A 23,721-nucleotide genomic window follows, 5' to 3' on the forward strand; every position below is an offset into this window, starting at 1 on the left:
GATGGTTCCCCCTGAGGAACAAGTGGCTTGTGAGTTCCCCCTAGAGAGCAACACTGGAGATGTGCTTCACAAGCATACGTGTAAGAGGAGGCACTTGGACTGACTGAGGATACAGATTTGGATGATGGGGAAGGTTCCCCCAGGTCACCTCCTGAGGATGTCTCCTTTAGAGACATCAAGGAAATCCTTCACCAGCGAGGAGGTTGGTCCACCCCCAAACCTTCTTCTGACTAGTCCACGTTCCTGGAGGCTTTCGGCATGGGCCCATCTACTTCCTGGGTGTCCCCTCTCGCAGATCCCTTGGTGGACCTGGTCACCTCACTGGCCTGGAAGGAGCCAGACAATATGGAACCAATCTCCAAAAGGCCTAATAAGATCTTGAGTCCACCTTCAGATAGGCCAGCATGGAACAAGAGCTCCCCCGTAGATGCTATAGTGGTAGCAGCAGCCGCAAAGAAGGAACTAGCCCAAGAGAGTTCCTCAGTTCATCCTCCTGACCGAGAGTCCCAGATGATGGAACGCTTAGGGAAGCGTGTTTACGCTTCAGCTACCTTTTCTATTTGGGAGCTGAACTACATGGCCCACGTCACGAGACTCCAGTGCGACCTGGTCAAGGAGCTGGTGGAGTCTCCCCCTATGTCCATGTCGCAGGAGGACAGGGACTCGTTCTCCATGAGGATGACCACTTTGAAAGCAGTCTCCAACACGTCCATGCGACTCCTACTGCTGCTACTAAAGGAGCACCTAGGGCAACTGGGTCTGAAGTGACCATGAGGTGCAATGCCTGGCTCAGATTATGTCAGTTTTCGGAACCTTTCAAGGCGTCCTTTGCCAATGCCCCTTATGACGGCTCTACTCTTTTTGGTAAGACAGTCAAAAAAACTTTAGTCCAGAGTGAGAAGGATGGAAAGACACTGTCTGCTGTTGGAATCCGCTTCTCAAACCCTCAAAGATCCTTTTCCCAGAATCAGAGAGGGCAAAAGAAGATGTCGTTCCAGAAGTCACAGTATTCCCGGGACACTCAGGGCTCTACTTCTTCCCGCAGAGGCAGAAGGGGACAGAATGGATGCCAGCCCAGAAGCAGAGGGGGTCTGAGGAATTTTGTGTCTCGAGAACCTTTCTCGGACAGGTGCAGACAGCAACCCTGAGGGGTTGCCCGTTGCCCAACTGCTCCACTCTAGAGGCAGTCAGAGGACAATTGTTCTTGCACCTGGTGGCATGGGAGTCCATAACATCAGACCGTTGGGTGCTTCTGATCATATCCAGGGGATACTCTATCCCCTTTATGGTTCCTCCCAAACCTCCCAAACACCTCCTGGGCATACCACCCATGCAAAGGGTGGCAGCAGCACAGGAAATTTCCAAGCTGCTAGGAAAATGAGCCATCAAAACCGGCCCCCAGATCAGTCTGGATCGGGCTTCTACTCCAGGTTCTTTTTGGTGCCAAAGAAAATGGGGGACTTAAGGCCCATTCTGGACCTATCTACCCTGAACCTGTCAGTTGCCAAAGAAAAATTCTGGATGGTCACACTACAGTCCATCATGCTGTACCTGCAATAGAGTGACTGGATGTGCTCGTTAGACCTCCAGGATGCTTACTATCACATAAAGATGCACAGAAGCTCCAAGAGGTTCCTCCACTTCTGGCTAGGAGTCAATCATTACCAATTTTGAGCCCTACCCTTTGATCTCACCACAGCCCCCATGGTATTCACCAAAGTGATGGCGGTGGTAGCGGCTCAACTGAGGCTTCAGGGGATTTAGGTCTATCCGTACCTGGATGATTGAATCCTCACTGTTCCCACCAGGCGTCTACTTTCTCAAACCAGGGATTATTTCTTAAAGCTTGCCCTGCATTTGGGGATCACAATCAATGCATCTAAATCACTTCTAAATCCTGTCCAGGTGATAGTTTACATTGCGGCAAGGATACATACATTACAGTGCAAAATCTTCCTGACCTTAGAGAGAGTGCAAAACCTGAGGATGCATGTCTCTCTGATTTACCATTCTCATCTTCCATTGGCGGAATTAGTGTTGAGGGCCTTAGATTCAATGGCGGTGACCATAACGCTTCCTCCATGTGCCTGGTTACATATGAGAATTCTACAGTGAACACTAGCTGTATGATGGTCCCTGTTGGAACTTCCATTGTCGTATCCAGTACAACTCATTCGAGTCTGTCAGTCATCCCTTCTCTGGTGGATGTGTTCTCCGGACATCTTGGAGGGACGACCCTTTGTTCCAGCCCCTGTCCAAGCCACAGTGACCATGAACACCTCTCAACTTGGGTGGGGGGGGGCATTGTTTGGGCAGGACAGTCCAAGGCCTGTGGTCCCCTGCAGAGGCCAGGTTCCACATAAACCTTCTAGAGATGAGGGCAGTCCTTTTAACGTTGCAGGCCCTTCATGCCTTTGTTCCTCTGGGAACCATTGCAATTCAGTCAGACAACATGTCAGTGGTCTGGTATATCAACAAACAGGGAGTGACCAGATCTTACCCCCTTTGTCACGAGGCCATGAGAGTGTGGGAATGGGCGATCTCCACCGGTCGTTTTCTCATAGCAATGCACATTCCGAGATGGTCCAACATTCTAGCGGACAGGTTAAGTTGGACTATTCTGATGCCTTATGAGTAGTCTCTGAATCTTTCAGTAGTGGAGCAGATCTTCCTGGAATGGGGTCAGCTTTGCTGAGATCTCTTCGCATCTCCTTCCAATGCAAAGTGCAGTGAGTTTTTTGCTCTGAACCCCTTGCCAGGGGAGTCCCCCAGAGATGCTCTAGTCCATGCTTGGCCTCCCGGTCTTCTGTATGCTTACCCTCCAGTACCTCTTATTCCGAGGTTTCTACAGAAAGCTCATCGACTGAGGAGCAAAGTGATCCACATTTGCCCCGTTTTGGCCTCACCAGGTATGGTTTCCCTTCCTTTGGTCTCACCTTCTGGCTCCGCCTTGGATCTTTGATCCCATTCAGGATATGATTTCGCACCCATTGGGGGGTTCCTCATCCAAACCTGGACAGTTTGAAGCTCACAGCTTGGCTGCTCCAGTTCCCATGATTGCTAGGACTCCTGGATTATCCCCTTCAGTTAGGTCTATTCTGGTGGCTGCTCATAAGTCTTCAGCCAGGAAGGTTTATCACAGTAAATGGAAACGTTTTTCCTTTTGGGCCTCTTAAAGGAGTTTAGACCCCTTCATGGCTCCTATTTCTGCCATTCTTGATTTCTTAGCTGATATTTTTTAACAGGGAGCTAGTTCTTCTACTGTCAAGGTTCAATTGGCTGACATATCTCATTTTCATATGTGTGAGATTTCTGCCTCACTAGCCTCCTCCAGACTGTATAAAGCCTTTATTAAAGGGACTTTTCTGTTATGCCCCCGGTCAAGAATCCTGTTCCCCACTGGGAGCTTACTGTGGTTCTTCAAGCTCTGGTCGCTCCGCCTTTTGAACCCACTGCAACCACAGATCTAAAATTCTTATCTTGGAAAACAGTATTTCTGGTGGCTATCACCTCTGCTAAAAGGGTTTCAGAACTGCAAGCCTTGTCCGTCAAAGTTCCTTATATGATTTTCCACAAAGATAGGGTTTCCTTTTGGACCAATCTATCCTTTCTTCCCAAGGTGGCATCACCAATTAATATCAAGCAAACCATCAATTTACCAGTTTTCTTTCCTAATTTTGCTAACAAAATGGCATACAAACTCCACTTGTTGGATGTTTAGACAGTTACGATTTTATTTACACAGGACTAAAAATTTCCATGTTTGTGTCCTTCTATAAACCCTTTTTGGAAAAGCCTATCTTCAAGGTCACTATTGCTAGGTGGATTTCTTTATGCATCATTCAGGTCTATAAGAACAGAGGCATGTCTCCTCCGTGTCAGGTGAAAGCTCATTCCACTAGGTCCATGGCTACTTTTGTGGTTTTTTGGTCTAGAGTGTCATTGGATGATATTTGTTCTGCAGCTACTTGGTCCTCATCTCATACCTTTATTTCTCACTACAAATTGGATTTGACTTCTAGAAGGAGAGCATCATTTGGTTCCGTGGTGCTCCGGAATATCCTTCCATGAGGGCCACCCAGGAGTTTAGTAGCTGTGGACTCTGTCCCACAGGTTGAAGACCAAATGAAGTAAACTACTTCAGATAAAGAAGTTATGTACTCACCATAACATTCCATCTGAGTAGTTCTACTTCTGTCCCTCCCTCCTTCCCCGGACCTTGTCATGTGAACAGTCTGCGGGCTACAGTTATAGGTCATAAAGTATTTTTTCTGGTTGGGTTATCAGTATAAGGATCAGCAAACTCGATCTGGGGGTTGGAAGGTAGTGGAGGTGTATTATGGGTAAGGGGAGGAGCTTGGAGCTCAGAGCAGATGCTAGTGAGATTGCTGGATCAGCTCCGATACGGATCCGGTATCCCACAGGTTGAAGACAAATGAAGTAGTACTCAGATGGAACATTATGGTGAGTACATAACTTCTTTTTTATGCCTGTTGATACCTCATTTTTGTTGGGTAACCTGTCAACATGGCCGAGAAACCAAAAGGCACTACCTGTTTTAAGCAGTGCCAAGATTGTGGTCGAAAGATGCCCAATTTCGATGGGCAGTCTTCCTGTGTCTATTGTTTAGGCCTGGCTCATATTTCCCAAGACAGTCCTATCTGCCAGGTTTTCAGTACCTGGGCTTTGACTGAAAGTTAAAATAAATTAATCTTAAAAAGACTGATTAAGTCCTCTTTTGAGGAGGCCTTACCCAAGACAGACTTGTCCCTTTCAAAATCTGATTTCGGAACCAAAAAGACCACTCGGTACTGACGTCTCCTTCAGTTTCAGTGGCAAAAAAGCATAAACCTTCCAATCTTACTGCTTCCACAGAGCCAAAGGCTAAGGTTTGCAAACTTTCAGAACCAACAACATCCTCAGCACCATCTTCTACAGCACCACAAATCTCAACGCCATCTTCGGTACCATCTTCTTTGGCATCTTGGTCGATACTAGCATCTCCATCTATACTTCTACAGACTCTGGAACCTCTATCAGTGCCAAAATCCAGCATAACTTACATACCCAGGACAAGGTATTCTCCTTCTATTGACCCCATTGTGGGCTAACACCTTAGCCCTTTCCTTGAAAGACCAGAATCTCCCTCAAGTTTATCTGCCAGATCCTCCATGAGTCTTATCGAAGTCAATGTCATGAGGCTGGTGCATCAGCTCCTAGTGGCCAGGAGTCTGTCACTTCCCAGTCCCCTCTCCCTTCTGGAGATGGGGTGTTTTCACCCAGGACCCCAATAACTTTTCCTCCTTTAACCTCCTCAGAGGGCTTAGGGCACCCAACTCCAATCTCCCCAGTTCCAGCTGCTCTGGTCCTGACAACCTTTTCCCCTTTGGTTCCAGGATCTGCCTAGACTTCCTTGATTGCTTTGTAACTGACAGACTCCCAGGGCCATAGCTTTGCTCTCGGGTCCGAGAGTTTTGGATCAGCTCCAGCTTTTTATTCAGAGTCACCCTTGACTCTTGGAACCTCTGCAGATGTGGGCTCTTCCTCGTCTCCTACTTTGGAGATGGATCTCTCGGGGCAGGGTGTGACTTCAGTTCCGAGGTTGTCCTTCTCAGTTCCAGGCTCCCATCTCTCTTTGAGGGGACCTGCCTTCCAGGTTATGAAGAGGGCATTGGCCTCTGCAGGCTCTCAGCCGGCCCCTTCTATGTCAGAGTTTTATCCCAAGACTCCTTCTTGCCCAGAACTTCCACCAACCTCCACGTCCAGACAGTGGGCACCAAACCTGCAAGATACACCTGCACAGTGTCCCTCTTCTTCTGAGTCCTCCTCAGAAATTCCCACTGAGGAGCCACCCCAGAAGAAACACTTGGATTCCCCCAATGAATCAATCACAGAAGACAAAGACTTAAATGGTGGGGAGGGTTCCCCCCCGGTCACCCTCAGAAGATGTCTCCTTCAGAGGCATTCTAGAGATTCTAAAACAGAGGGGCAACTAGAAGCCCAAAGACCCTATCTCTGAGGAGTCAGTGTACTTGCAGGCTTTTTGTGCTCACCTATCTACTTTGTGGGTGACCCCTCCCACTGATGATCTTATTAAATTGATTGCTCAGTGGGCTTGGAAGGCTCCTGATTTTGTAGACCCAATTCCCCAGATACCTGACAAAATACTGTCTGCTCCAGAGGACCAACAGTGTTAGGCAAAAGGGTTAGCAGTAGATGCTATGGTGGCAGTGGCGGCCACCAAGAAGGAGCTAGTTGAAGAGAGTTCCACTGTTCATCCCCCTAATCAAGAGTCCAGGGCAATGGACAGATTCAGAAAGTGGGTCTATGCTTCATCGTCCTTTGCGTTAAGGTCTTTAAACTTTATGGCACATTTCACTAGGCTCCAGAAGGATCTGATCAAGGACATATCAGATTCACTAGCAAAAGATGTGTCTGAGGAGGTCCAGGATAAAGTGGCCTCCCAGCTTGCCACCCTGAAGTCTATTTTCACCTCGTCCATAAGGCTCATTGCTCCTGCTCCTGAAGGGATGACCAGAGCAGCGGGTTCAGGTGTTGCCATTAGACATAATGCCTGGATGCATTTGTGTGAGTTTGCGGAGCACTTTAAGTCTTACTTTGTCAATGCTTCTTTTGATGGATCTTCCTTATTCGTCCCCAAAGTCAAGGAAACCCTAGCCAGGTGTGAGAAAGATGGAAAGACCTTATCAGCAGTGGACATAGGTTTTTCTGCTCCTTGATGGTCCTTCTCTAGGAATCAGAGGAGCGGCAAGAAGTGGTTCAAAAAATCCCAGGGGCCTTTTCAGGAGACACGTGATGGCAGCTCCCCTCAGGGCAGAGGGGCACCTCCAATCTAAGACACTGACTCCGTGGCAAAGGTGGCCCACCAAATCAGGGTTTCTGGGATTCTTTCTCTGGACAATCCTCTCAGCGCTCCTAAAAAGGGGCCTGATTGCTTACATCTGGAAGCAGTCGGGGGAAGATTTTCACTGCACTCAAGAGACGTGACAAATAACTACAAATGCTTGGGTGCAAAGGATCATTGCTAGAGGTTACCATATTCCCTTCACTCTCTTTCCAAAATCAAAATGAAAACTGTCCGATGTTCCAGCTAATCAGAGGGACCAAGGAGCCCTAGAGATTCAAAAGCTGCTAGAAAAAAAGAGGATGTGCTCTATAGACCTTTAGGACATGTATTGCCACATAAAAATGGACAGACACTCCAGAAGGTTTCTCCACTTTCAGCTAAGAGCCAGTAATTTCCAGTTCAGAGTGATGCCCTTTGGCCTCACCACAGCCCCCATGGTGTTCGCCAAATGTTTGGTGGCAGTAGCAGCTCACTTGAGACCGCACAGATTCCGGGTGTTTCCTTATCTAGATGACTGGCTCATCACTGCTCCCACCAGGCATCTACTGCTTCAGGCAACAGATTTCATCCTACACCTGTTCGCCTATCTGGGCATTACCGTAAAATACTCAAAATCTCACCTGAGTCCCACTCAAGATCTAGAGTTCATAGGTGCTCACCTTAACACAATCTGTTGTGTACCTTCCCTTCCTCTTCATAGGCAACAGAAAATAAAATCCCAAGTACAGGATATTCTTTCCAATGGCAGGGCTCCTGCACATTTACTCCGAGCTTTGGGTTCCATGGCAGCAACCATTACCTTAGTTCCACTAGCAGGATTTCACATGTGGCTACTACAATGGCTTGTAGCATCCCAATGGTCCATCCTAACCCAGCCAATGACATACCCAATTCTAATCCCCAGACTTTTCAAGAAAGACCTATCCTGGTGGATGGAATCCAAGGAAGTTCTTTTAGGCCACCTCTTTATCCCACCTCAATCCAAGGCCATAGTGGCCACTGATGCCTCCCTGATGGGGTGTGGGGGGGGCACTATCTGGGAAGAACAGTCCAAGGCACTTGGTCCCCCATAGAGGCCAACCTGCATATCAATGTTCTAGAACTGAGGGCAGTGCTCTTGGCATTGCAAGCCTTCCAATCTATCCTCCCTCTAGGAGCAATTGTAATTTAATCAGACAAAATGTCAGTAGTCTGGTACATAAACAGGGAGGAACCAAATCTTACCCCCTGTATCGAGAAGCTCTCAAAGTGTGGCAATGGGCGATATCCTCCAACCACTTTCTCATAGACATCCCGGGAAGCTCAAACGTGATAGCAGACAGATTAAGCAGATGCATTCTTCTGCCTCACAACTGGTCTCTCAATCCCAGAGTGGCAAAGGATATTTTCCATCGCTGGGGCCAGCCTTCCTGTGACCTCTTTGCATCACTCTAAAACAACAAGTGCAGCAGCTATTTTGCCCTAATTCCCCCTTGAGGGAGTCCCCGAGAGATGCTCTTCTTCACACTTGGCCCCCAGGCCTTCTGTCTGCTTTTCTCCCCTTCCCTCTGATTCCCCTCTTCTTAAAGAAAGTCAGCAGGTTGAGAAGTAAGGTGATCCTCATTGTGCCTTCTGGCCTTGACAGGTCTGGTTCCCCTTTCTGTGTCCTCATATAGTTCACCATCCATGGATTCTGGACACAGTTCTGGATCTTCTGTCTCATCCACATGGACTGGTGCACCCCACTATTCACAACCTCAAGCTTACAGCTTGGCTTCTCCAATTCCACTAGTTGCCAGGCAGAAAAATGTATCTTCTCCAGTCCAAAAACTTCTACTGGTTTCCCATAGACCTTCCACCAGGAACCTGTACTTAAGCAAGTGAAGAAGATTTTGTGTTTGGGTGTACGATAATGGTCTTAACCCCCTTTCTGCAATGGTTGAAAAAGTTTCAAAGTTTCTAGCTATGCTTTTTGATCAAGAAGCTTCTGCTTCCATTATTAAGGTCCAATTAGCTGCTATTTCCAATTTTCACAATACCTTCAAAGACCATTCACTGATTTCACATAGATTATATAAAGTGTTTATTAAAGGGGCTTTGCAGTTGAAACTTCCTTTTAAAGACACTCTAGTTCCTTGGGATCTGAGCTTGGTTTTGCAGTCTTTAGTGCTTCCTCCCTTTGAACCTGCGGCTACATGTCACTTAAAGTGCCTTTCATGGAAAACTATTTTTCTGTTAGCCATTACTTCCACCAGAAAAATTTCTGAGATAAAAGCATTATCTTCAAACCCCCCCCCCCCCATTTGTTTTTTTCATAAGGACAGGGTTTCACTAAGAACATACCCATCCTTTCTCCCTACGGTGGTCTCAGAAACTAATATTAATCAAACCATTGACTTATACATTTTCTTTCCTAATTTTTCCAACAAAGGTAAATCTTGCTCACATTTGTTGGATGTTCACAGACAATTATGTTTCTACCTCAGCAGAGCTAAAAAGTCTAGAAAATCGGATCAGTTATTTTTATCTTTTTCCAATCCATCTCTGGGAAAATCTGTTTCAGAAGTGACCTTGTCAAAATGGATAAGAGTCTGTGTTACTTTCATATACAATAAAAAGAATCTCAAGCTATCAGTGCCAGCGAGAGTGTACTCCACTACGTCAATAGCCATATCTGCTGTTTTCCATTCCCATGCTTCCATGGATGAAATATGCACGGCAGCAACCTGGGCTACTCCACATACCTTTATTGCTCATTATAAATTGGATATGGTCTCCAGGGGAAGAGCATCCTTTGGTTCTATGGTTCTCAGGAATATCCTTCCATAAAGCCACCCAGGACCTAAAGTAGCTGGGGACTCTGCCCCAAAGGTAAAGGATAAATGACGATTGACATCATCAGATAAAGTAGTTATGTACTCACCATAATGTTCCTTCTATGTTGTCGATCTTCATTTATCACACCCCACCCTCCTTCCCCTTCCTATGTACTTTCTGGAGGATCGGACTCTTGTCCTGGTAACTTTATCAGGTTTGATATTTGACATGGCCTCTTTACAAATTTCTTTGTCTTTCTGTATACCTGCAAACTCGATCTGAGGTAATATGGAGAGGGGTATTGTGGGTAGAGTCTTAGCTTGAGAGTTTTAGGCTGGCACAAGCTATGTAATGGTTGAGTTGGTTCCGAGGGTCGGAACCAATCCCCAAAGGTAAATAATAAATGAAGATCGACAACACAGATGGAACATTATGGTGAGTACATCACTTCTTTTTTGCACGACTAAAATGGCTGTTCATTACCAGTAAAGGAAAACCTGCAATAGTTGCCATAAAAGTCTACATTATCTTAAAAACTTAATATACAATAAATCAGTTAAGGTATAATTCTTCAATTTCTCCACTGAAAGTAATTTAATACTCATGAATCACAAAAGGAGAAGTTCTGTAGCAACCTCTGTATTAAGCCAGTGCTAGTATAAGCAGAGCAAATGAAAAAAAAATCTACTGAAAGTATTTTAAAAAGGCACGTATTATTGTCTGTTTTGTCTGATTATGGTTACATCCAGTTTTTGTAAATAATGCAGGTTTTGGGATCAATTATTTGTTCCTTTATATGATAACCTAATTTAACTGAGTAATAGCCTGTTCTGGTAAGGTTAAACAGCAGGTATTCACATAATTTCTCACAAATACAGCACCACTAGGCGGTTTTGGTAGGAGGCAGATGGTAAGAGGCTGCAAAGAAGGGCCTTTTTTTCAGGTAAGCCATGGAAAGGGAGGGGAAACAAATTGAGACCAGAAGCCTTAGTATGCCAATCAGCCCTGCACATGGGTGAAAAAAAAAAAAGTATGTAAAATAAAAACAGCCTATTCTAGTAATGTCAAACAGCAGTCCTCCACATAATTTCTCACAGAATACAACACCATCAGGAGGAGGTTTATATCACTTAATCAAATCTCACATTGTCGAACCACTCTTCATCAAACATCTTTTAATCGAACATCCAAATAAGCAAACAGACTTTTCATTGAAGTTTTTCGTAGGGTAAAACAATGGTAGGCCACCCTAGCGACTGCTGAAATAACTTAAAACCTATCGAGGTGGGGGCTATGCCCCCAGTCCCCCCACACCCCACTAACTAAATATACCAACTCCGAGATAGCACTACATTGGGGAAAACGGAAAATTCTATATGGTGACCAACTGTTGTTTTGCCCTAGGAAAAACTTTGATGTAAAGTCTGTTCGCTTATTTGTGAGTTGATTAAAAGGTGTTTGATGAAGAGGGGTTTGACAATGTGAGATTCGATTAAGTGATATAGACCCATCAGGAGGTTATAGCAGGAAGATGCTTGTAAAAGCCTTTTTAAGTAGATTTGGGAATACTCACCAGAGCCATGAGAGTCAAGGGGGAAACAAATGAAAGCACATAAGTCGTAGTCTGTCAGCCTGCACATGGCTGAAAATAAAAAAAATATATAAAATAAAAATGGCCTGTTTTAGCAAGGTTTAGTATTCACTCTCCACATGGTTTCTCATAAAATACAACACCTCTGTTTTCCTTGACGAAACTACCATACAGCTGTATAATTATAAACTATGACATAGATTCATTAAAAAGCAAATATGTATTTCAGTTGTAGGACTGCATTCTTATGCAGGGAAGACAAAAGCTATGCTCCTTATTAGTAAATGTTATACTTTATATAGATCAACCAATGCTTCATCAACAAAAATACTTTATATTTCCTCTTTCTGTAAGTCATTGCACCAGTATAGCAGAAGTCAGTTACATTAAATTGCAGGGTGAAAACCAGATAATCATCTCAAGTTTACCTTACATATAAACTTTGTTGTGAATTAAACAAATCAAAACGTAGGTCAATTTTACAGGGTTGGAGTGTTTTTTTCTATCTGGTACAAGACAGTCCATTACACTGCACTTGCTGCCTGTACTTTTATAAGATAATTTCTTATAAACAGATCATCATAGTCTATCACTGTGTAGTCTAAAATGTCTGAAATTTTATCAGAGGCTGTTCTCAGTCTAGCTAAAATTTATTCCTAATCTACTTTATGTATCTGTAGGTCCATTCCTAGCCAACATTTTAACCTCGCACAAGTATCAGTATGTGCCTCAGTCCTCAGTTGTACACATAATTCATATCTCTAAGTCTCCAAACTGGTTTTATGATTATGTGAACTAAATAAATAAGCCCTGAAATAAGTTTTCTTTTATATTAAAGAGCATATTAAAGAACCGGTCATTTAAATGTACATTACAGGGACTTTTTCAGCACATTAGAATTGGTCATATGTTGTAAAATGTAAGTTTGTATGATACCTTATCATAATGTCCACCTTAAGTTCATTTTCTTGCAAAGCTTATTTGGTGCTACTCTCTACTGAAGTGTTTGCTTCCTACAGACTGCTTTGCTGTGCTTTCTTTATTGGCTGAGATTTATATGATTCTCTGCACTGAATAATATTGTCATTAGTTTAGTAGTTAGGATACCATTATTAGCTAATTTAGGCTACTCTTTCTATTCTTTCTGTACATATAATTTGTTTATACTGAGAAACATGTTTATTGCTTCTTTTTTATGTATTTGAGTAATGTTTTGTAACATCAGTTTTCTATACAGTTTCTGACAGTATATAACACCATCTGGTCCCCTTGGGACTTCCTTGAAAATTGTATCTTCCCAGCTGTATATTATTGGTCAACTAATATAATGATACAATCAATCAGTCAGTCATAAGCAGTAACCACATTCATGTGAAAATTCACACTTTTTTTCCAGATCTATGGAAAGGGTTATAACACAGTGAGCAAGTAAAACTGACTACCAAGTTACCAACAAAAATATCAGTAGCCAGGATTTCGAAAAACAGCTTTATCAGGAGCTCAGTGTAATATCAGCTGCTGACACTGAAGTTCTAACACATGAAGTGCTCCTATGGCAGGCAGGCCACAGTCTCCCAGTAAGCCATACCTGAAAGTGAGTTTAGAAACATAGAGGTCAAGCTTACTTAAAGTCAGGCTACACTGAGGGAATTCTACTGGGAAAGCTGGTTCCCCTGATAGAATCATACTGGAGAATTTTGGCTACACTGAGGGAGTAATACTGTGGAAGCCTTCACCTATCCTCAAAAGCACAGACAAATATGTACACTTTGTAAAGGACAATATAAACTGCTGCAGCCTCAGCATGCTAGTACAATATGTACAGGAATAGGTACTGTTATTTTCAGTGTTAGCTGATACTTTCTAGTTTTCCAGCCATAATGCAGTTCCTTGATACTGAACAGTAGTTGGCCTTCATTCATGTGCGAGGCACAGTATGCTAGGGGTCCAAGGGCCATGTAGTGTAGTTTGGAAATGTATAGAGTAATATCATTGAGGGCATGCAGAATTTTGCTGTTGACATACCTATCTTTTGAGGTACTGGTTTAGTGTTACAAAAGTAGACAGCACAGTACCAGGCAGTGTGCATGTCATATGTGTCCAAGACGTGAAGTGCCTTCAGTTACTATAGTCAGAAGCTGCAACATTCTGTCATGCAGTTCACCACAGGGCATGCCAGAGAATCTCAGCATATGGCATTAAACCATAACTTATCCACAACTTATATTCAGTGGTTAGTAGCCTGGTTTATGAATTGTTGTCAGGACATTACTAACCTCATTAGTAAAAGTCTAAGTGCAAGGTACATTTATGAGTATACACTGAGCCATACTGACATTTTTACCCTTTCATGCTACACATACTCATTAGTGCAACATGTTTATATGCCAGCCCAGTGTCTTTGTTTTGAAGTGACTTTAGTCCCCCAGGGTTTTGTAACTGGTTAGAAATATTATATTTTTGACTATTTATAAATGTACCTTTTACCTGGTCAACAGCCACCTATACATACTACAAGATTTTCTCTTGCCATTTTTGCTACAGTCTGATAAAAACATAAGCATTATTTTTGTACCATTTCAACTTTATTCCCCCTATCCAAGCAAACTTGTGTCAGCATTAATCTAAGGTATTAACCACTAATACCACCAGTGACCTGCAGCTAGCCTACTTTGCTGACATTTAATAAAATAATGCACAAGTAAGTTGAAGCTATTATACTTTAAAAAGATGAACTCAAGTAAAAAATGTACTGATGTACTGAACATAGCACTTTTAAGTTTTCAGTTTTTGAACACTTTATTACAGAGATTTATAAATACCATCTAAAAAAATCAAACTACTTCAGCTGTCGTTATATAAAGTATAGCAATTGGGAGAATGAAACTGCAATTTTCATCTCAGTAGGGGTATATTTTTTCAGTTGTTTATGAGAGAGCCTTAGAGATCAATACCAGAAACTGAATTATTCAATTGGTGTACACACTACTGTTTTCTTATTGTAAAACTGCACTTTAAGTAAATTTGTATGTTTGTAAATTTAAGTAAACATGGTAAATTGCTTTTTATTCAGGTCAAACAAACATTACTGCATTAGGGAGTAGTGACTGGGAGATAGCAGATGACAGCCTAGGAGATTTGGTAAGTATAGAATACTGTATTATTTTAAAAATGCAGCTTTTATGAGGTCTTGGCATTTAAAGAAAATGTTATTTTAGGTACATTTGGCACTAAAAGAGTTTAACCTTTTCATAAAATGGACAGTGTGTCTCTGTGAAAAAATAAGTGCTTAGAGGCGTATGAAGAGAAATAAACATTAAAGCTCTGACTTAATAATTATTCAGGTGTGAATCTTCAGACACAGCATTTTAGTGAATATGTGCCATTTGTACAAATGAAAAGTGTGTTTTGCTATTCCTTATTAACTGTACATGAAAAAAAAAATCATGCAGGTCAAGGAGGTCTTTTTCGGTTTAGCAACGCAAATTTGGTTTATGTGACCTAAGAAAGTAGAAAAAGTTAAAAAATTAGTTGCTGTTTAGAAACTGAGACTAGATACATAGTCTACATACCTACTTGCATTTCAATATATTTTAAAAGGGGTTGGGCTCTACTGTAGGAATTTCCATGGATAATGACTAGCACAAGTCTATATTGATTTGCTTATGCTAGAAAATATCCTACTAATATGTATGAGCTGATTGTGGATGAATACATTAAAAATCAAGTCACACAAGATTACTAAATCTTTTTGGTTTGGGTGATCAATGCAATAAACAAGGTTGGTTCAGTGGTTGTGGTCTGTGCATACGACAGTAAGGTACCTGACACACAACAGAAAAATAAAAGCGTTGAGTCAACAAAATCACACTAATCCACAAATAACACAACCACTGACTGTCACGTATACTCAAAAAGGTGACGAACCCAAACCGATGTGAATAAAATGCTCCTTTACTGCATCCAAAAAATGGTTAAGCGTTTTCACCCACCAAAAGTGGGCTTCATTAGAACCACTCACAAATTCCTACAACAGTTTAAATACTAATTTTGCCACCAAATGAACCCGTAAAAAGTTAAGCATTTAAAATGATACACTACATAAACTTCATAAAAAGCTGGGATAAGACAGCTTAAGACATACATCTATAATTAATAAAATACGAAAGAAACACATGAAATACACATAAAAACACTTATAAAAAATATATGCTAAAATTGTTGCAATCCAACTAAATATTCAAATGACCAAGACAATCATGTGTGTATTACACACAGTAGGAGGCTTTTACATGTCTACACCTGTGTGTAAATCGTATATTAATAATATATCAAAATAAATGTATGTGTAAAACCAAAACTAAAATTAAAAATACTAAAAAAGACCAGGCAACGTTAAGCATCAGTAAACAGTTGCCACCATACCTCTTTGTATCCTAAAATAGCCTTGTAGTTGCCCCCTCGTGTCAATTTTGATATTTTCCAAAATCGCAAACAAAAAAATATGTGTCCCCACACTTTTCAGTGTGCCTATATAAGGCATTATTTATATCCTTCTTTCTGATGCTATATAGGAGATCATATATATGTTTTTTGAAGCACCCTTCCGTCTTACCTATATAGCACCCAGAACAAATCAAACCCTTAGCCATATAAACCACTAGTTTGGAATTACAATTGCCCTGCCTGAATCTAATCCTAGTTTTGTTAATATTATCTAATGTTATTCCTTCCTCCTCCATTATAAATGGCCATTGTTTGCAACAGCCACACTTAGTCATGTATTTGTTCTTATTTTTATTGTCCATACCCCTTCCTACATTTCCTTGTTCCAAACATATCTTTAAATTGTGACCCATTTTGTACACAAATATTGGCTTAGTTCCTACAGTGTCAATAATGTCATGATCTGCCAGTAGTACATTCCAGTTGTTGGTTAAAATACTCTTAATTTTGCTAACATAGGGACCGTACTCAGGAATGCATGCCCAGTGGTAAGCATTAACTATTACTTCATCTCATCTAATGCATGTGGCATTAGTCTCCCTGTGGTTAGCACCCAGTAATGGAGGATATTTGGAACCCCATTCCTTGATTATATATTGTCTAACATCAGCCATCATGTTTTTACACTATCCTCTTTCATCAAATAAGCTGGTAATAAAGTTCAATTCTTCTATCATATCTGTGTAAGAGGAAGTCATCCCGACTGCTCTTATGCACTGTCCCTTAAAGATGTTATACAATAATTTCCTTGGATGGTTATTGGAGTATTCTAAATACCCATTAGTGAAGGTGTTTTTTCTATATATTCGGGATTTAAATCCCTTTTCTAAATTGGAAATAAGTGAGTCCAAATACGCTATCCCTTCCCTACTGCTCGAATATGTGAATCTCAAGTAATCACTACTTTTATTCAGATAATCTAAAAAGATATCTAAACCAGCTGTACTACCATTCCATAGGATGTAAATATCATCCAAAAATCTGGACTAGTATCTGATGTGTTTGAAATGGATACTGTTAAACACGATAGACTCTTCCCAATCCAACATAAACAGGTTGGCAATTTTACCAACAGCTGGTTTAGATATCTTTTTAGATACCACTGTAGTTTCTTCATATGCAGTCTTGCATATAGAATTAGAAGAATGCAGGAGGCCATGAACCCCAAGGCTTGCAGTATTTGTCTTGCAGATAGCAGGGTTTTTGTGGCCACTTGCTTGAAGTAGGTTGTCAAATGAATTTGCTTTTCTGGCGTGAGATAAGCCATCTGGGAAGTTGTATTCAAGCTTGCTCCTAGGAATGTAATTTGTTGACAGGGTACCAGTTGTGATTTCTTTTCGTTTATGGTGTACCCCAGACAAGTTAGAACTCTTTTTACAACCGCCAGATGATTCAAAAGTATGTCCTGGCTTTTTCCCTGAATTAGACAATCATCCAGGTATGGATATATTTGAATACTTCTTTGTCTGCAAAATGTAATAACTGGAGCAAGGCACTTTGTGAATACCCTGGGTACAGTAGATAAGCCAAAGGGCAGTGCAGAGAACTGATAGTGCTTGTAGCCTGCTTTGAAGTGTAGGTATCTTCTGCAAGATTCCCTGATTGGGATGTGCAGGTATGCTTCTTTTAAATCTAGTGCTGCCAACCAGGCGTCTTTGCCTAGCATAGGAAGTAATTGGTGAAGAGTCAGCATCTTGAATTTTGGAATCTCCAGGAAGGTGTTTAGAGTAGACAGGTCCAGGATTGGATGCCATGATTTGTCTTTTCTGGGTACCAGAAAAAGTCTGGAATAGAAACATTGTCCCTTTTCCTCTTCTGGTACCACTTTAATAGCCCTCATGCTTAAGAGGGAAAGTACTTGTTTTTTGCCTCTGCCCACTGATTTGGGGGTAGTTCCTGCCACCCACTTAGCATTGATAATGTGTGGAAATGAAATCTGTATCCCTGGGACACTATATTTAAAACCCATTTGTCCTGGGTAATGTTCCCAGTTCTTTGCATGAAGAGCAGTCTTTCCCCCCCAAAGGGGCAGTCAGAAGATAAGTGCTTGGAAATTTTAAAAGGAAGTCATTGAGACAGTTTACCATAGGGGAGTGTCTTGTTATTCCCAGACTTGGAAGTAGAGGCCCCGCACTGCTTAGTTCTGTGAGTCCCCAGGGACTGAAACCTGGTGTTTTTGCTATGTCTGGGTTTGGCTTGAGAAGACCTGGAAGGGGCTGGAAAGGATCAATTCTTAGAAGGCCAGTGCCTACTAAATCTCGGAGGCTGATCTTGTAAAAAATCTTTAACAGTTTGCATAGATTTAGCTTTATCTTCCATCTTTTTAAGAACTTCTTCAACCTTGTTGCCAAACAGGCGGTCCTGATTTAATGGAGCATCCAACAATTTAGCTTTAACATGATCAGGCAAAGATTGCTCCTTAAACCAAGCATGCCTTCTAAGCACAGACCCAGTAACAGCAGCCCTGCAAGAGGCCTCTAAAGAATCAAAACCACATTGCAAAGTGTGTTTTCCAATTTGTTCAGCAGAATGCATTAAATCCTGTAAGTCTTTATTTTCCACACAGTCAGGAATCAACCTTTTTTTGTTTAAGCAGTCCAGTAACGTTGCTGATATTTTAACATATGAAATTGGCAGTTTAAAGCTCTAATTGCCAAAGTTGCTGAAGTATAAACCTTTTTTCCCCATCAATCCAGTGTCCTGGAGTCTCTATCAGAAGGGATAGGATTTTTAGCAGTAGAAGCCTTAATGCCCTTGGGCCCCTGAGAAATAGTCTCTGGATCTGCAATAGTATTTTTGGAAAGGAACTTGTGGGACTCTGGGACCCTGTAGTATCTGTCAGGTTTACTGGGAGCAGGAGGCAGGGAATCAGGGGCCAAACTGGATTCAGAAAAAGCATCATCAACAATGTCTAGTACAGGAGGAATAGCCAAAGGCCTATGTTATGATAGGAGAAGAAAATCCCTAAGCCTCTTTTTTGAATCAGAAATTACTGGCTTTCCCAGTGAAAATGCTCCCTTAGAGTATGTAAGGTTTCCCCAAAAGAAAAATTCTCAGGAGGGGAAGCAGAGGGAATAGAGTCCTCTGCATCAGAATCCTCATAAGTAGGTAAGGACAAATCCTGGTCACCAGAAGAGTCAGAAAAAACAGAATCCTGATCAGAAGATTCATAATCAAGTTCAGCCCTAGGCCTCTTGGGGGGGGATTGGCTACCCCTGATTAGAGTTATTAGAGCTTCAGCCATTTTTATCATTTGTTGTTTAGGCATAGTGGCCTGAGCATGTGGCCTGGACGTCTGTTTTTTTTTTAGGCATGGATCAGGATTTAGGCCTTAGTAATGAAGGGGGCGTCGATTTAATATGCAAGTCTGTAGGCCTGAATGCACCCTCAGAAGCCGGTGCCTGCACAGTGGCTCTGGATCCATCCAAGGTAGAGACATCCGCGGGTTCCATAGTTGAAGTATCTTGTGGCATACCGGACTCCGAATGGGTCTCAGTAGAGGCCTGCGAATCAGAAGTAGCGGGTATCAGAGGCTGCAAAATCACCTCACTGAGTACTGGCGACTGGCTTAGGAGAAGCGTCGTTGGCAGTTTTGGACCTCAGCGGCCTGTCTCTTTCTTTATCTTTGCATTTTTTCAGAATCCCGGTAGTCGGATGGTTAACCGATGACATTTCTGGATAATTAAATCGAGAACTGAAATATTTAGGAGCAAAAATATACCGACGACGTATAGTGCGCTGATTAAATAAAGCACAAAACCGACAGCAAGGTATGTCGTGGTCAGGGCCTAGGCAAGGAATACAGTATGAATGAAAATCTTTATGAGGTATTTGCTTTCCACAAGTAATGCAATTATTAACTTTTACTGACATTGGAAAGGAGCAAGAAAAAGTTTCCCCAACGGGGTACTTAACTTTTAGTTGAAGACTTTGGTTCTGAAACTCGAAAATGAAAATTTCAGGAGTCGGCCAACTGGCACTTGCGAACTGCTTCTTCTTCGGGCACTGCACGGCAAGAAAGACTGATGTAATGGCGTCAGCTGCATGTTTTATACCCCTGACGACCCAACGTCATGGAAGAAGGGACAGCAACCGACACAAGTCCCAAGACTTTGTTAATCAGGCTGACTGAGGGCAACCTGCAAGCAGATTATACTAAATCTAATGACTGCAACAGTGAAACACGAAGAACATCCCTCCCCCCTTCTCTTAGAACCATACCAAACTCAGACAACTTCAAAACCCAACTCTTCTCACACCTATCTTCAAAATGGAAATGTTCTTGCTTTCACCCTACTTAATCCCAAGATTCCATACTCCTGCACCTTTATACACTCAAACTCTAGCTTTGTTTTTAGCAGGCTCTAACTTCACTGTATGATGACAATATTGAATGGTTAGCACAAAAAAAAAAAAAAAAAAAAAAGTTTTTGCAGTGTATTGCAAATTTGCATCTTCAATGTTCTTACTGTGTCTACTTTCTGTTGTAAATATGCATTTTAAAATATTCTTACTGTGTGTACTGTCTATTGTAATTGGAATTTGCAGTGTATTACTTTGTTTTCTTGCTGTTGCATTATGTTTTGTATTTCTTAAACATTGCATTGGTTGTACTTTTCTCCCCGGGCCTCCACTGAAAATGGGTTCTTCTTGACCCAGTGGACTTCCCCGGTAATCAAACTGAAATAAATAAATAAATAAATAAATAAACATCCAACAAGAATGTCCCTCTTGCAGCCCCACCCCATGTTGGGAACAACATAAAAAAACTAAGAGAGTTGGAGGTCAGATATCATTCATAGCCTCATGTGTCACCAGCCAATAAGGCAGCCTTATGCCTCTCTTCAGTTGTGAGCTATTCTTTGATTTGCAAGGGGTCAAGCTCACTCCTGCTATTAGATGATACTGAAAGGGCCACAAGAGGTATAGACTCAGATACTTCATTGGGAATGTGTCCTGGAGCATCTTCACCTCCTCTCTCATGTCAGATTTGGGTGCATATCTCCTGATCTGCTTACATGAAACTATCCCTTAAATCCCCTAGGGAAGGCTTGGCATTTGTATCGGAGCAAAAAGTCTTTCCCTTTCCACCTCAGAGTTATGCAGAATTCACTCTCCAAAACTGAGAAAGTCATCCTAGATGTTGGACTACATCATCTACCATGTGATGGTGCCTGTCCTTGTGGGTGGGGAAGGACAGTCCGATGTCAACTATGGAGTTCATAAAGGTATGTCAGAACCTAGTGTTCCCTCTAATTTCCCTCTAATAAACAATTCCCAGGTGCTGAGGTCCTATCATCTTATCTCTGGCCCTCACCAGTCATGCAGTTAGCACCTCACACACTAGCCAAATACAGACCATCCATTTCTGGAGACAGGGGTAGAAGAAGATGTCTTTCCTATGATCAGTGTTGCAGTATTACAAATTACTTGGATATCCTGACAGGGACAGCTATACATCCAGCCAGGATACCAAACCAATAAGTCTACTGTAGGAGTATGTATGACTAAAGCATGCCAAAGCTATGAGGTACATAAGGGATGTATGACAGTGAAGTACCTCAGAACTTTCTTGCTGGCAGCCAGAACAGTGAGCCTACATTTCTTAGTTGGCCTGTCAGACATATGACTGTTGTCAGTTACACTTGCCTTGGGCAGATAGCTATCCTCATTGAGGACATTTTCTCTTATTATTTTTGGGGGAAAAAAATAGTCTTTTTTCATCTCATCTAAGAAGTAAAAATGTAATTATGGGAGGCAAATACCTTACAGTGACAGTCACACTAAATATATTTTGTCTAGGAGCCAGTCACGACTATTGAGATTGTTCTATTTAGCAATCTTTTGCACCTAGTACCCTTAGGAGCCATTTTCTGCCCCTTACGATTTACTTGATAATCAAAAACTTAAAGAATTTGTGCATATAAAAATAGAGACGGACTTTTCTTGCCCAGACATCCTGCATCAGCTGAGACAGAAGTTGAAAAAGTCTAAATCCAAAGCTTCAACTGTCCTGTTGGACCCAGACATCTGTATTGTGTCTCATGATGAGTCCTCTCCTCCTTTTTATTTTTTTTCCATGAATATAGGGTTATATTTAGGACTAACCCTTCTTTCATGCCTAAGGTGGTCTGTGAGCTTCTTTAAAATATACTAGTAATCTCCCTACCATTTTCCCTGCCTAAACATAAGGGAGAAAGAACTCTGCACTTTTTAGCTGTTTACAAACAACTAAGGTATTACCTTGGCAAAACCAAGTCAATCAAAAATTCAGATCAGCTTTTCATTTCCTTTCAGGATAAAAAGTTGAGTCTCTCTAGTTCTAACAAATAGTTTCCAAATAGATCTCCTCCCCCAGGTATAGAGAAAAGAGGGAAAATTGAGTCCTATCCTGGATTTGTCCCTTCTCAATTTGTTTCTGACAGTCCCAAAATTCAGAATGCTCACTTTACCGTTTTTACTTCCAAGGACTATACCCCAAGCCTTTTTTGTTGACTTGGACATAAAAGATGTTTTCTGCGTATTCCAATCCACATGGACCACAGGAGATTTCTAAAGTTCTTTGTTTTAGAATATCATTGCCAGTTCTGTACTCTGCTCTTTGGCCTCTGTATGGCTCAAAGAGTTTTCACAAAGTGCCTGGCTCCAGTTGTTGCCTTCTGCAGACTTCAGATAATTCAGATTTTCCTAACTTGGATAGTTTGTTTAGGTGAAGTGAAGCACCTTCTAGATCTCAGCTGTACAATGACTTTACTTTTCTCTCTCTCTCTGTCTCTGGGATTCACCCTAAACATCAAAAATCCAGTCTGATTCCTTCTCTGGATATGGTATTTCTGGGTTGTGGGCTCAGTTCCTTGTCAATGACAGCTTTCCATTCTCAGAAAAGATGCCCTTCCTACAGGAATTCTTTCAGTCTCTTCTTCCCTATAGAAACAACCTCAGCAAGAAAGATCTTTTCAGCCATGAAGTTTATGGCCTCCACCAGTCTCAAAATTCTTTGGACCTCAACATGAGGAAGATTCAGTGCTATCTCAAATCAATCAGAAAGGAACATTGTCTCCCTGTGAACTTCCCAATCCCTCTCTTGCCATTCATCAAAAAGGGAGCTTCCCTGATGGATCTCTGAGATTTCTCTCAACCCAGGGGTGCCTTTTCTAGTTCCCCTCCCTTGCTAAGATCTCTTTATAGGTGCTTCAAGCCTTCCTTGGGAAGCCTGTTCCATGATTGTAAATGCCCAGGGTGTTATTGGAACTGGAAAGACATGAGGGATTATATAAATATCAAGGAAATGAAAGTGGTGAATTTGCTTTGCAATCCCTGTATCATCTCTCGTCTCGGGGCACTCATTGAAGATTTAAAGATAACACCACAGTTATGTGGTACGTAAACAAGCAAGGTGGATCAAGCTCTTATACCACATTTACAGGCTGGCAGTGACAGGTTGGGGCATAGCCATTCAGCCCAATCCATTTGTTCAAGCAGTTTATATTCTCTTAGAGCAGTGGTTCCCAAACTTTTTTGATTCTCAGCTCCCTTGCTGAATCCAGGTTTTCCCAAGGCCCCCCCTGCAGCTCGCATAAAGTGCATATTTTAGGGGTTCCTAAAGTGTGCGCTGCGGTGCCTTGGGGAACAGCGGCTTCCTCACAGGGGTGCCGCAAACTAATAAGCTTAGCTGCAAAATAAACAGAGAACAGTTTGAGGTGTATTTTGCAGTTAAGCTTATTAGTTCGCAGCGAGTGTGAGTGAATGCAGGAATGAATGAAGAAGTTGCTGTGTGTGTGTGTGTGTGTGTGTGTGTGTGTGTGTGTGTGTGTGTGTGTGTGTGTGTGTGAATGAATGAGGAATTGGCTGTGTGTGTGTATGTGTGAGATCAGAAGAGTGAGAGCAATGTATGAATGAATGCAGGTATGAATGAGGAAGTGAGTGTGTGTGTATGTGTAAGATCGGAAGAGTGAGAGGG

General features: G+C 42.1%; 1 protein-coding gene across 1 annotated transcript in view; it reads left to right on the top strand.

Moving 5' to 3' along the window:
- Positions 1 to 23,721, top strand: part of ENO4 (enolase 4) — a 1,153,105-nt gene that overhangs the window by 937,045 nt on the left and 192,339 nt on the right. The window contains exon 11 of the mRNA XM_044055968.1: positions 14,329 to 14,396. Within this exon, the coding sequence (XP_043911903.1) occupies positions 14,329 to 14,396 (68 nt within the window). The remainder of the gene's footprint in view (positions 1 to 14,328; positions 14,397 to 23,721) is intronic.

The sequence above is a fragment of the Protopterus annectens genome, chromosome 14.part0, assembly GCF_019279795.1.
Source record: "Protopterus annectens isolate FY-2018-M chromosome 14.part0, PAN1.0, whole genome shotgun sequence".
NCBI classification, from domain to species: Eukaryota; Metazoa; Chordata; order Ceratodontiformes; family Protopteridae; genus Protopterus; species Protopterus annectens.